We start from the raw sequence: 14,965 nt of genomic DNA, 5'->3' as shown, positions 1-14,965 counted from the left end.
AGGCACACTGACTGCACAAGTGTGCAGTGCATTACTGGGAGTTTACTCAAGAGGTTTGAGGCTGAGAGGCTTGTGCTAACTCTGCTTGGTGGAGTTCATCATATGCTTCTCAGGCCCATGGAGGACAGCAGCAGCAGCGGCCTCCTCATGGGAGGGTTTTTAATCATAGGCAGCGCTGAGCCTGTCAGGCCATTTTGCAATGCCATGCCATACCTTGTGGACAGCGTTTGATTGGAGTCAATTTCCTCCTCCAACAGGACAATGACCCAAAGCACAAAATTATGCAAGCACAAAATTATGCAAGAACTATTTAGGGAAGAAGCAGGCAGCTGGTATTCAGTCTGTAATGGAGTGGCCAGCGCAGTCACCAGATCTCAACCCCATTGAGCTGTTGTGGGAGCAGCTTGAACGTGTGGTACGCAAGAAGTGTCCATCAACCCAATCCAACTTGTGGAAGGTGCTTCAGCAAGCGTGGGGTGACATTTCTTCAGATTATCTCAACAAATTAACAGCTAGAATGCCAAAGGTCTGCAATGCTGTAATTGCTGCAAAAGGAGCATTATCTTGTCTGGGTGACCCTAAACATTTGAACAGTATTTTAAATAAATAAATGACATCTTTAATCTAGAATTATTATTTGTACTTTATTGTATCGTTGTTATTCGATTTGCATACATGACACACCTCACAAAAATGGAAGGTATAATATAAATAAGTGAAGATAAAACTGGAGCCAGATAGTGGTGTACACAGAAGAAAGCATGGGGATACACTGCGCTATGCAATAAATGATTATACTAATAAAATAATATTAATGAAATAATAAGGAAATGGTGTTTTACTTCAAAGTGAGATCTATATTGCAGTGTAAAAATAAAGCAGCCAGTATTTACCCTGCACAGAAACATAATAACTCACCCAAATCTAATTCTCTCTGCACAAGTTACATCTGTCCCACCTGCAGTGCACATGGTTTATTCCATCTAAGAAGGAATTTGTCAGAAAGAGTGAACTAGAATAACCCCCTGTGTCCCCTACATACTATTTGTTGTTGTTGTTGAGGGGGGGGGGGGGGTACATTTTGCATTGGCCTTCTGCACTACTCTGTGGGTATGCTATGCAGAGACAATTTGGAGAAATGATGAATAATACATTGTCCAAGGGCAAAGTGCTGAAAGTCACCAGGATTTAGGGGGTTATTCTGGTTGATTTGCAGCCTCGTGAGTCCACCAAACCTCGCCTTGCGAATAGTTGACTGGAGCCTCCCATTCGCCAGCGTGATTTGCAAGCAGGGCATGGAAATGGATGTTACACTGTAGCATCCATTCGGAGGTCATGGGGGAACGCTTACATCTTTCGATTGTCGCCGACCATCGAAAGATGCGGAAGGTGCACGCATATAAAAGTGACTCTCAAGTCACTTACATATGTGTGCACGCTGGGAAAGAAACGGGCGGGTAGCTGACATCCGGTGATGTCAGCAGCCCACCCCCCCCCCCCCCCCCGCATCCTGGCCTCATTAGCATAAGAACACCCAGCATTCTCATGGGAGCACCCATGAAACACTGGGCATTCCTATATGCTAATGAGGCTGGCCGCCGCCCCACGCCCCGGCGCGCTGAACAGTCTGTTTGCTGTGGGTGCAAGCACCCGGCGTATGCACAGGAATGTGCATGCGCAGTACAAAGACATCGGTCCCTGTGCGAACGCAGCCCTGCTGCTAATGGACCAGAATTAGGCCCTTAGTCTCAGCTCTGTAATGGCGCAGTGACACCCCTCAGTTCTCACATGGCACATGCTGTTATTGGCATAGAGCAGTCTAGATCATCTGTGTACATCTATAGGCAGCTACATATGGGGCAGATGTCTTCCCTCAATACTCAACCTGGGCCATATGTACTAAGCCTTGAAAAGTGATAACACGGAGAGTGATAAACCATCAACCAATCAGCCCCCAACTGCAATTTTTCAAACCCAGCCTGTGACATGACAGTTAGGTGCTGATTGGCTGGTACTGTATCACTCTCCATTTCATCAATTTTCAAGCTTAGGGCCTGATTTAAGCCCTTACGCAGCCCTACTGATGATCGAATGGCTGTGCATGCCCACTGTACGCTGTGTGCATGCGCGGTTTCTCTTGTGACCCATCGCTGTCCGATCGCATGGTGATTGACAGCCGGGGGCACCTGTAGGCAGCACCCAAGCGTTTTGTGGGAGTGCAGCCCAGCGATGAGGTCAGTATTGGGCCCTTAGTACATCTGGTTTCCTGGATGGACTAAGAATAAATCAAGGTGCAGCTAGCTTAGGGCCTGATTCAGTCCTGTTTGCTAGGCTGCGCTTACTTGCAGCCTAGCAAACAGGTCAGCACCACCCGCCACCCTGCCGAACGCCCGCCCATCGCCCACACTGCCCGCATCCGAGGGGATGTGTATGAGAACACACCCCATCACATGCGGCCGAAGGGAAGAGAAGTCATTCCATGGTTGCCGTCCATTGAATGATTTTTCTCCCCTTCGGTAATAAAAGTCCGTTTAAACTGACTTTTATTTCCGCCACAGATCGCCGAAAAGGGGGCGGGCGCTGACATCATGTCAATCATGCAGAGGCTGACATCAATTAGCAGGCTGACAGCCATTCACTGTCTAGCTGGAGGCAATTAGAGAATGCTGCCTGGCCACTCTGATCATGTGTTACTGACAACCAGAGCAGCCGGCCAGCATACTCTACCTGCCTCCCAAGAAGCTTTAGAGGCACCAGCACAGGGGCAGATAGCTGCCCCTGACACGGGCAGTCCCTGCTCTGAGGACCCTACAATCATGGCAGCTGCCCAGTGTGGCTATGCATTATCCCTGTGAGTGCCAATGTTGCTGTGAGAGATCCTCAAAATATCAGCTAAAAATGCCAGCGCTGCTCACATACTACAGAACAGTCGCTGTGGGCGACACTGGCATTTCTAGCGGATATTTTGAGGATTTCTCACAGCAGTGTTGGCACTCACAGGGGTAAGATGTCCCCGAGAGAGAACGCCTCCTTTGTTATTATCATCATTTATATATATAGTGCCACCAATTTATCAATATCTTTTTTGGAGCTTGTGAGGAAACCCAGGCAAACAGGGTGAGGACATACAAACTTTACACAGATAGCCCGTGACTGGGAAATATACTTATGACCTCAGTGCTGTGAGGCGCTAACCACTTTGGGGTTTAATTACTATGATGGGAGTTCTTTTGATGATAGGATGTTGCCCATAGCAACCGATCAGAGTCTACTTATTATTTATTTAGCACCTTCTAGAAGATAATAGATAGAATCTGATTGGTTGCTACCGGCAACATCCCATCTTCAAACGAACTCACATCTTAGTCAATTTACCCCTATGACACCATGCTACCCACATCACACCCACTTATCTGTCATTAGCCCGGGTATGGGTCTTTGGGTTGATCAAATTAAGGTCGACATACATTGTGTCGACTGCTAAAGGTCATCAGGCCTTAGATCGACACACTTGAAAAAGGTTGACATGCCTAAGGTTGACAGGGTCAATAGGTTGACACAGTCAAAAGGTCAACATGTATTTTTAATATAACTTTTTTTATTCCATTTTTACAGTTAAACAGAAATAATAATACAATACACATTGTTTTTACTGACCCTAATGTCGACACAGTCAACATGGACACCGAAAAAAAGCACCGCACCCCCTTGCCATGCTCACCATACTTCTAGCTCGGTGCCTCGCTATGCTGGGCACACTTTTATATTCTCCCTCCACGACCTAGTGGATGGTAGGGCATGAACTACCACCTGTCGACACATGTCGGCTCAAACAAAACATGAAAAACCCCATTTCTGCCTTTTGACTGTCGACCTTCCCAATGTGGACCTAATGCTTGTGTCGACCTTTTGACCCTGTCGATCTAAACATGTCAACCTTTTTATGTGTCGGCCCACGGCCTGTCGACCTTCAGCTGTAAACCCAATGTATGTCGACATTAATAGTGTCAACTGAACGACCGTATGCCCAGATGTGCCCATTGGCGCATGGGCAGAAATTGATGCAAAATACCCTCATCACAGGGGCCCCTGTTGATGCCAGTGTGTGTGTGTGGAGAATAAGAAGGGCACCTCATCTGCCATTGCAGACAACAGGGCTCTGGTAGCACATTGCTGCCAGCACACAACCTGCAGCGAAAGGGTGCACAAGCAGTGGATCAGCAAAACTGTTAATATCGAGGTAGCTGTGAGCTTTCATGAAGCCTTAATAAAAATTGATCTTTTTTCCTCCTTTTTTTTTTTGCTGCAGTTAGAAAATAGGCTTGTAGCTGGGCTGTTATATTGGGAGAAGTGTATGGGAGTAAATGACAGATGGAATCATAAACACGTTTGATCTTGAAATCAAGCTTTGCTAAATATTAAGCACAGGCTGCTCACCACTTTTCCAGGGACTGGGGATATGATATACGACATGTCCAAACTTTAAAATAAGGAAATTACCAGAGAAAATGATTGCAATAAATTTTCTAAGTATAAACGTTGATTATATTTCGATTTTCATTCAGGACATATTTTGGAGCAAATGGCATTTGGCTCGGTGCTATAAAGAGGGGGAGGGGATGGGGGGGCTTTAAAAAAAAAAAAACCCTGGAGCCTTTAGAGGTGTACAATTTATGTAATCTGTGCTTGGAAAATGAATTGGGTAATTTATTGGAAAACAGAAAACTCCTAAAGATTGGATCAGCATTGCCTACCCTGACTCCTCCAATCTATCAAGTTCCAATTAACAAGCCAGCCAGAGAGAACTTTAATGGCTTTCCAATCTAGTTGCCTGATAAACCCATCAATTCCTCTGGGAGAAATTAAGAACATCGACCGGCCCTTGGCGTTGTAGTGTCATTCCTTTCTGCAACTATATGTCAAATTAAAAACACAATTAAAATTTAAACTGTTCCAATCAGGGGCTGCCCTCCAACCTATGTTTCACTTAATAGAAGTTTGATGAAAAACTGATTCCAGCTCTCTATCAACAGGAGGCTGAGAAGTCAGAGAAAGCTCCAACCCAGTCCTGGCCAGGAGACAGGGGAACAGACAGGCTGCTGGGGGGAAGATGGGCACTTCTCTGGCCTCACCAGGTTGGGCACACCAGGGCAGAGGATATAGACTGTAGCTGGCACTGATTAAGCACAATACTGTCAAATGAATCTAATTAATAAGACACTAGGGGGTGTAGAAAAGAAAAAAACTCTAGAAGCCAAGGACACTTTTAAGGGAATTAAACCGAATTTACAGCCTGGAACATATTACTGCACCAATAAATAAAACACATTTCCCCTTTTTTAACGCTGATTAGTTGCAACTGTGCAGCTTTAATAAAGGGGACCTTGTGCTTGTCCAACTGTGCTGGACCTGCAGATCACTACTTTTAGGCACGCTGGGACATGTAGTTCTACAAATAGAAAAATGTGCATTGTATAAGCTTTAATATGGAATCAATCCGCTCATTGTTTTCTGCAGGATTCAGTAAACACATACTGTATCCCCTCTACCTGCATCCAGCCATACCCCCCCCCCCCCCCCCCCCCCCAGGCCCTGCTCTCAATTTTACACACACTAATCACCAGTATATCACCAACAAAACATAAAGCACATAACACAAGGATCTATGGCAGTGATGGCTAACCTTGACACTCCAGCTGTTGTTCAACTACACATCCCAGCATGCCCTGCATCAGTTTTAGCATGGCCAAATAGTAAAACTGGAGCAGGGCATGCTGGGATATGTAGTTCAACAACAGCTGGAGTGTCACGGTTAGCCATCACTGATCTATGTTCTATCTCACTCCTATTTACTATACATATTGTCTTTCAATCCTTCCAGCGCTATAATGACGCACAATCAGCCTTACAATAATGCAGTGGTTCTCAATTCCAGACCTCAAGTATCTCTTAACAGGTCAGGTTTTCAGGATTCTGTCTCTGAAAACAGGCTGGATCATTACTGACCCAGCTAAATGGATCTACTCACCTGTTCAGAGATCCAGAAAACATGACCTGTTGGGGGGGGTTACTTGAAGACTGGAGTTGAGGGACACTGACGCAAATAATCCTTATTATAGACCAGGGGTATTCAACGCTAAACGCCATGCTGTGACTTGTAGTACCACCCCAGTTAGAAAGCCACAGTGTGCACCTTGGATTGAGTTTGTGTGTACCCCACTCAGGACAATGCAGGTGTACTAGAAGCAGCCCCCCCCCCCCCCCCCCCCCTCCCCTCCTCTCCTTCCCTGAAATTATTTAGGAAACCTTATTCCATCTGGGAGGAGGACAGATGCCTATCTGCTGGAATAGTAAGTTTGTTGGCTGAAGTAGAAGGTCACCATAGGATGAGTTGGAAAGAGACGGAATCCATAACGTTACAATGAGCATTTAACTAAGTGCTTTATGAGGGGGCTGGTCTGAAAATTATAAAACCACAGGGAAAAAAACCTGTGCCTGTTCCCTACCCTGCAGTGATATTTGCTAAAAACTTGTTAATCTAATAACAGTCATGAAAGGTTCATTTGGCAGTTTGCGAACAAACCAAGGTCACTCAAGTGACAGAGCAGCCCTGGAACAATAGATTCATTTGAAACAATATTTTACAGACATTTTACGATCAATATGGACCGGGGCATTATGGGGTAGCAATCTGTTAATGTTTCTTAATGGGCTCCTCGTTCTGTTTGCACACTGTGACTAGTCGATAAGCTAAAGTGATTATTTGCAAAGACAGTTGCATTATATTTGTATATAAATATAGGCGATCAGGAAGCATACTGCGCCCATACATGAGCTAATCAATGTATTATTATTATTATTATTATTATTATTATTAATAATTTATTTTAAAATGATACTTTCTTTTTTCCATGGCACTTGCTTGTGATGAGCAAGAACACGTTATTGGTAATCAATGACCAATGATCACTCATTAAATGGAGATAAACACAAGTGTCATACTGCATTTTATATATATATATATATATATATATATATATATATATATATACACACACATATATATATTATACCGTGTATACTCAGATGGCTAATAGATTATCTCCCACCCCATTATTTTACTTACAAAGTGTCCCTTGAGAAGGAATACTCAGTATTAAATGACTTAGGTCATGTGTATTGGTCTTACAGTGACTTTATTTCATATTTACTGGTAGACGACGTCGCTCATAGATCTGGACAGATCTGAGGATCATTGTCAGATAATAGATTATCACCACCACCACCCCCCCTCTAGAAATCGGAGATTTTACTCATTTGCAGGCTATCTCCAGTATATAATTGATGTCATTTTAAGCTAGTGCTGATTACAATAGTTGGAGCAGTGAGAATTCAGAATAAAGAAAAAGAAGGTTAAATCTGGAATCGCAGCACCCCCCCCCCCCCCACCTCCTCCCTCTGGTGCCCCCATGAAGTACCCACCTGCACTGGCAAGGTTGTCCCCGGGTAGAAGAGTTTGGAGCCAGGTGGAAGCAGGGAGAAGACGCTGTTGGGGTTAATCTTCTGCTGGCAGCATCTGGTCCTCTTCTGAATAAAGACTAATATGTGGTGGCTGGAAGTTTATATATTTCTCACGTGTTTGCTATACACAGAGAGGGAGTATTTACTATCAAATAAAAGAAATACATGTGTGTTTTTAGTACAAACAGCGAAGCGAGATCAGCTCAGTCTGATACAAAACACTGGACATGTACAAATGCATCTTTCTTTAATTGCAAACAAACGCACAGATTTGGAATCCAAACTGGGGAGAATCAAGACAAGTGGTGCCGGGATTTATTAACAGATTGCCTGGGAAAACGGGGCAGCTTGACTGAATTGCCCAGATCAAAGCTATTCATAAGAAACAGATACTGTGCCCAGCTCAGGGGCTGGGAGGAGGGTGGCAGCAGCAGCAGCAGTAGTAGTAGTAGTAGGCACTGGATGGCACCAGCAAATGCGCCAGGACAAAGTACCCAGCATGAAAAGGCACACCACCCTACCTGCCCACAGCATGGTCATTATGATTGGTCAGGATAGCTGTGACCTTGGTCTATCGCAATGAACAACTATGTATGTGCCACCCCACCCTGTAGTGCCACCCTGCTCTGTGGCGCAGTGCCACAGAGCAGGGTGGCACCACGTTCTATTATGTGGCACAAAGAGTGGCATGGTTATATTCTATCTCCACACTCTGTGCCCCCCCCCCCCCCATGACGCTACAAACTCCAAGCCCTTGGTATGACCCCCAACGACTACCTGTGCCATCCCTCCATCTCATCCTACGCCTTGTGCCATCCTTTGTGCCAAGTTCCGCAACAAATGCGCAATGAGGGCGCATTTTGCTCCTAAACTACCCACTGGCTGTAAGGGCTTGTTCAGTGGACAGATAGAGCACCCCCACCTTTCCAGTTCCAGAGACGATGCACAATATGGCTGGGGATCAATAAAGGACAGTGGTGCTAGTCCTAGCTCTGTCTGTTCCATGTGTAATTGCATTGCTGGAGAAGAGGACAGCTGTTTATTTTAGCCATCATGAATGTACTTGTTGTACTGTGAGTGTTATCTCTATTTGGAACACAAAGATCTGTATTTTGTTCAAAGAAATCCTCTTTGTGTCTTTAATAGTTTAATTTGCTTATTCAGGGGATGCGCAGTTACTCAGGAAACACACAGGTGGTATAATCTGTGCTCCATCCGCCTTTTATCTGTAAATAAAAAACCCTTTTAGATTTTCTCTTATTAAAGTAGCTAATTCCCCATTCATCTCTCTGCCTTCCAATTTTACCATTGCATAAAATTCATGTCTTTAAATTGAATCAGGGCACTCCATAACCTAATTGCGGGGTTATTAATATAGAAAAGGTCTTAATGTACATCTTAATGCAGCCTGCATAAGAAAAATCGTGTTTAACTTTAAAAGCACACTCCCCACACAAACCCAATATTAGGGGCAGCAGCGCTGATTATAACGTACAAATACCTCTAAACCAAACCGTCCTATTAATGCTACAGGGTGCTGAGAAATAATTATTTTTACTGGAAAGAAAATAAACTGACTTTTAAACATGAAATATTTATTTGGAAAGGAAGAAAAGACTTATAGACATATATATTGGAATTAAAAATCTATCCCTAGCCAGTTTACACAGACAGCTATGAAGATGCAACCTGTCGTGCCACTCTTTCTAGATATTGGTACATAGAAACCATGACATTATTTACATGGACTAGGAGCATAAACTGATACATGGACAAGTTGGCAAAATATTGAGTTCTTTTATCAGCCAGAATGCGAAATAAGGACATCGTTGCTTCATTGCTTTCGATTCTGGAGCTGATCTAGACTGGTTCTAAGCAATAATTGTGTGATGCTCCACCTGTGTCCTGCAGTACAGTATTGGAACTCGTATTGTCTGAGCCTGCTGACCAAAGTCATCAAATTTGCCTGCACACACACACACACACACACACACACACACACACACACACACACAATTTGCCCCATACGTATATAAAATTAGAGAGACACACACACACACACACACACATATATATACATACATATATTCATATATATATATATATATACATACATACATACATATATGCACACATAATATATATATATATATATATATATATATATATATATATATATATATATATATAATGTGCCACACACACATAAAATTAGACACACACACACACACAGCACAGTGCACACTGCACAGACCGGGCTGGATAACATCACTTGTCGTTTCTAGTACCAGTAAGGACTGGATAAGTCAAGAAGCGTTTTGCAGACACTAAACCCCAAATAAAGAAGTTATTTTCTTCTGATTTGGTAACAGGAGAATATCTCTGTTAAATCTTGCGCTTGTTTGTGATTGAAACATTTTAATGAGCTCCTATTTGGTTCCTTTAAAAGTTAGTATTGCAAACAGTGGAGGCATCCCTCTGTTGTCATCATATACAAGGGACAACATATTTTGACTTTAGAAAATGTGTTTGTATTCCAGTTAGGTCGCATGCCAACTCGTATTTGTTTCTAACCCGACTGCCAGTAAAAGGTACTTTTCAAAGCATTCAAACCTCCTTTAAAAACATTTAACAAAAACACACACACGCATTATTTTAAAGGTTAGTTTTTTCTATCAACCACCCCTCCAAAATAAACCCAGATAGGATCTTTTGCCATCACAACAACTGAGTGGTTTTGCCAGCGCTATCACCAGCAAGGAGATGGATGGGAGGATCGACTCGGTGTGTACTGGGACAACCTTAAGTAGGTTCAGATCTTTCCAAGAACAACTGGGAAATACAACAAATACAAAACAGGTACACGTCCCCAGTGTGTACACATAACATTGCATATGGCAATGACACTTGGGTGGATTTTATTATTATTGGTATTATTTTGGATACTTATCTTGATGTAAAAAGAGATTGATTCCTACAGGAGGGTTTGTGGATTTTGCAGAAACTATTCCAATTATCATTCAGCAGGGAGAGCCATAAGTAGGGCAAGTCTTACATGAAAGGGGTGCTGCACTGATATCCTCAAACGGGGACGTCAAAATCGTTTCCATGCTGTGGAGAACACAAGACTGGATGCCAAGTTTTGGACAGGTGTTACCCAGATATGTTCCTCTATGTGCTCCCTATATACAACCATTTGCTGATTTTATATATAGAGAGAGAGAGAGAGAGAGAGAGAGAGAGAGAGAGAGAGATCTATAGATATATAGTTCTAGATATCCATATCTATCTATATAGATATCTATATATCTATATCTATAATTATATATCTATATCTATAGATCTATATATATAGATATATCTATATATATAGATGTATAGATACATATGGATATATATCTATATATCTATATCTATATATATATATAGATATATATGGATATCTATATATATATATATATATATATATATATATATATATATATATATATATATATATATATAATCCCTGTGGAAGTGCAATGAATTTACAGCAGGTGTGCATCTTATAAATTGTCTTAATTAAGCACATTCATTAGCGGGGAGATCTCATTAGTAGGTGTGTATTTTAGTGCATACCATAGGTGCATGGAGACAGAAACTCATTTGCCCAGCAGGTGTGAATTGTAAGGATATAAAGTATTACATGTACAAATAATAATAATAATAATAATAACAACAATAATATTACATTTTATATTGTCTTTGGAAGAAAGTCAAATTCCTAAATAAAAAGGGGGGAATTGTGTGTAAAATCTAGGACTCGGATGCGCTTTTGGATTGCGCCGTGACGCACGTTGAGCGCTCCAGGTACCGGTGCGGTTTGGAAGAGAAGGAAGCGGTTTTTCAGTTGCGCACAGGAGAACTGCGCATCGGACACCGCAAGCGAAAATCAGACGGAGACAAAACTAAATAAAGCTTCTTTTATTCTTTATTTTTTTCATTTTTCACAACAAACATTAAGTTTTACAAATATATTTTATTTAAAAAAACAAAAAAAAGTCTGAAATATGTCCAAGATACAGGTGGGGAGTCGGTGCCCTGCGCCAATTATATTCCTACGCAACAGCTAACTTGGGGAAAGAAGGGGTGATTGAGGGGGGAGGGGGGGGGGGAGCAGACTGCGCAGAGCCACCAAAACCCCACAATGTATGAATACGGTATATTTACAAAATAACTTAAATTACATTATTGATTGTCCCTTATTACAAAGCCCAGCTTCTAGTCTCATTTTCCGTGACCCACTCAAGTTTCCAGCCCCTATTTCACGATGAAATTCCTGTAGTTATATATTTGCTTGTATTATACATCACTCTTTATTACTGTTTTGCCTTTGTGATGCGGTCATGTAATCATGACCTTCCTTAATTTTCCGTTATAATTAGCAAAACAATCATCTTCAAAGGGGCCGTCAACTAACATTCCTATTGCACAGTCCAAACAAAAAATATATATATATTTATATTACAACATAGAATTTTTAAACAAACAAAAAAGTAAAAAAAAAAAAAAGTACAATTTTTGTTTCAAGTCAAAACGCCTAAAGGACAGAAAAACAAAATTATAGATGAAGACTTTGTGTTTTGAAGAGCGAATAAGCCTTTATAATAAATAATAGAATTGGGTATAAAAAAAAAGAAATATTTAAACACGTTAAAAGTTACAAAATTGAGCAAAACAATTATTTTCGCGAATAGACGATGCGTTCGTTCTGCTTGCGTTTAGTGGTAACTTATCTGGAATTAATGGTTGCGGTTGAATTCAGTTCTTTCTGAGGATTTGGCAAATTGAACAGGAAACCAGTGTAATTGGATTTGCCCTTTTTGCAAGTGAATTAATAGTAATAAAAAAATTTCCGGAGAAACAAATGCCTGCGCATTTTATTGACTTTAAAAAAAATCCTGTATTTTTAGGAGTCTTCTTTTCCTGCCCCCTTCCCTGGGGTCCAGCCATCTTCAGTACTTACAAACACTTTGGAGAAGTCCTACGGCTTTATGTACTCATAGTGGCCTGTCCTGCTCACCAAACCGGAGGGTTTGTCCATCACTACCCCAGTGCCAGGTGTCTAGGGTTCTCCCCAGCCCTCAGACAGGCCTGAGCAAGGGGACTGATGTGACCACAGGATGAGAGTAGTATACGGGATGGGGGAAAGTCAGGAGGGGCTGACTGACTGGCACGTTGGCTGCAGAGTTGGCACTTTCTGCACTAGAAGAGTTCTCATGGTACAAGATGGGCACCCGCACGATTCTCTGGGCAGCTGCGTGGCTCAGGTTGGCAGCCTCAAGTTCTGCTGCCAGCTGCCTTTTCCATTTGTTTCTCCTGTTCTGGAACCAGATTTTGACCTGAGTCTCTGTCAGATGCAGAGAGGCCGCCAGTCCTGCCCTCTCCGAGCTGCTGAGGTACCTCTTCATGTCAAAGGTGGACTCCAGCTGGAAGACCTGGCTCCTGGAGAACACTGTCCTGGTCTTCTTCTTCCTACAGGGCTTCTTGTCCGGGCTGCCCTCCCTTTTCTTCCAGTCCTCCCCACTTTCGTCCTTCTTGCCGTCCTCAGGGTCGCTCTCCTCCAGGATGATCTCCTCTGGACTCTTGGAATCATTCTCCTTGGAGTCCAGGTCTGGTTTGAGGGCATGGATGGGTTCTGGAGAGTCTCTCTCGCCCCCAGAGACCGGTGACGGAGGACCAAGCAGCAGGCTCTTCTCTGGAGCTAAAGACAAACAAACAGCAGTCATTAGTCACTGTCACACTAACATTATCACTGTCATCATTACAACCAATTGATCTGAAACGTGCGCCCTAAAGACTTGTGGAGACGTAATCATCAGATCGGGCTGGAGACCCAGAGGAAAATGCCAGATAAAGCCAATATTTTGCATAAGAGCCCTTGTATACGCCTTACACCCAGAGATAACTAGACATCTGTTACAATGTGTATTTATTTGAATACATTACTCGCACAACCACTTTTATTTTCCATATGCAGATGAGAGAAAGAGGAAGGTAATTCGATATAATATTCCACTGCTGTATTTCCGCTCACTATTTAATTATAATTGATCAGCTACCATTTGTCATCCCACAGATTCTTAATTTAAATGCATTTCAGAAAAAAAAACTGCCAGTGAAGATCTGAGACTCGCTATTAATACACCTGCCCATTAGTACATCACCGTGCGCCTTAGCCATCCCAGCCCTCGTTAATTAAAGTGTCCCTACTTTTACCAATACAAAGTATTCTACTTTTCTTTCCATGTGTCCTGGTGTCTGCTGAGTGAGACCCTACAGAACAATAGTTCGGTATATGAAGTGCTACTTCTCAATGCTGGCTTTAGCTGTGCGTCCTGGGATGCGCAATCCAGCCTGGTCTTGCTGAAGTCATTTCTGCCTCTTCATCTGTTGCTTAACTACATGTCCCAGCATGCCCTGCAGGCTATGCTTGGATTTGTAGTTCCCCAGCTTCTGCTACCCCCCTCTCCCCCATGCTACAGCTTTATGTGCAAATGAGACAGATATATACCTTCAGTCCTGGGCGTGTGACCTCCATGCGTCAGGGTGTAGGAGTACCACCAGGCAGGGGACCTCTCGAAGTAATGCGCAGGTAAGGCGAACCTCTGTGTTGGGATTTCCAGCCGGGGGAAGGAGAGATCTGTGAGTGGGGATATGGCAAAGGCCGCTCCATCCAAAGTTCCTTTGATGGGGGTGAAGAGAGCCTTATGTGGGCGCACTGCCCTGGGTGGCTCACAAGTCAGGAGGCTCTTGATGGAGAAGGGGGACTCCTTGACCGGTGGGGTGCTGCTTTCTTGTCCTGTCTCAGGCATGGTGAGGTCTGATGTCACCATCAACCAAAAGCTGAAAGCACAAACCTTTCCCAGTGGAACCTGAAATCCTGATGTGGAAAGGAGATGGGACGAGGCAGGTGAGTGGGGGGCTAGGACTCCCAAGCCAACATGGGGAAGGCCAGGAAATGTCTAGGCAAAGTGATCAACTAAACAGCCATCCAGGGAGTAGCAAACAGCACCTGCAAACCGGGGAGGCTGATAGCAACTGGGAAAAGGCGAGAGCAGGAAAGAGAGGAGGAGGGATAGAGGCAAAGGGACCAGGAGGTGGAGGGATGGGGGGAGGAGGGAGGGTTCAGCAGTCAGCCCAACTCCCACACTCTCTGCTTTGGCTCTAGGCTGCCAGAACTCGCATCTTATTGGCTTTATATAGTCCAATTAGGCAGCAAATGAGGACAGGGCTATTAGCACAAAAGGATATTGGCTTTAGTAAAGCACCACTAGAAGTGCAGCGGGCAAATGACACAGATCTGACTATTGGCACAAACTGGAGCCAGTTCTGTGTAAGTTGGGACTTCTGCTTTCTATAGGAGGTAGGGGGAAAATAGCAAAGTGCATTTCAAGCCCCGTAA

The 14,965-nt window shown here is 43.3% G+C and overlaps 2 protein-coding genes across 2 annotated transcripts in view; both read right to left on the bottom strand.

Moving 5' to 3' along the window:
• Positions 1–7,579, bottom strand: part of HMX2 (H6 family homeobox 2) — a 39,711-nt gene extending 32,132 nt beyond the window's left edge. Inside the window, exon 1 of the mRNA XM_083145622.1 lies at positions 7,483–7,579. The gene's annotated coding sequence lies outside the window, so the exon portion shown is untranslated. The remainder of the gene's footprint in view (positions 1–7,482) is intronic.
• Positions 7,580–11,469: 3,890 nt separating this feature from the next.
• HMX3 (H6 family homeobox 3) lies at positions 11,470–14,719 on the bottom strand. Its single transcript, XM_083149426.1, has 2 exons — positions 14,075–14,719; positions 11,470–13,264 (listed from the first exon to the last, which is right to left on the bottom strand). Exons 1-2 carry the CDS (start codon positions 14,394–14,396, stop codon positions 12,645–12,647), a joined length of 942 nt encoding a protein of 313 aa, XP_083005552.1. The 5' UTR covers positions 14,397–14,719; the 3' UTR covers positions 11,470–12,644.
• Between the last annotated feature and the right edge of the window lie 246 nt (positions 14,720–14,965).

This window comes from Crinia signifera, chromosome 6 (genome assembly GCF_055691185.1).
Source record: "Crinia signifera chromosome 6, ASM5569118v1, whole genome shotgun sequence".
Classification (NCBI taxonomy): domain Eukaryota; kingdom Metazoa; phylum Chordata; class Amphibia; order Anura; family Myobatrachidae; genus Crinia; species Crinia signifera.
Note: the sequence above shows the minus strand (reverse complement) of the source record. Positions and strands in the feature narration are given on the sequence as shown.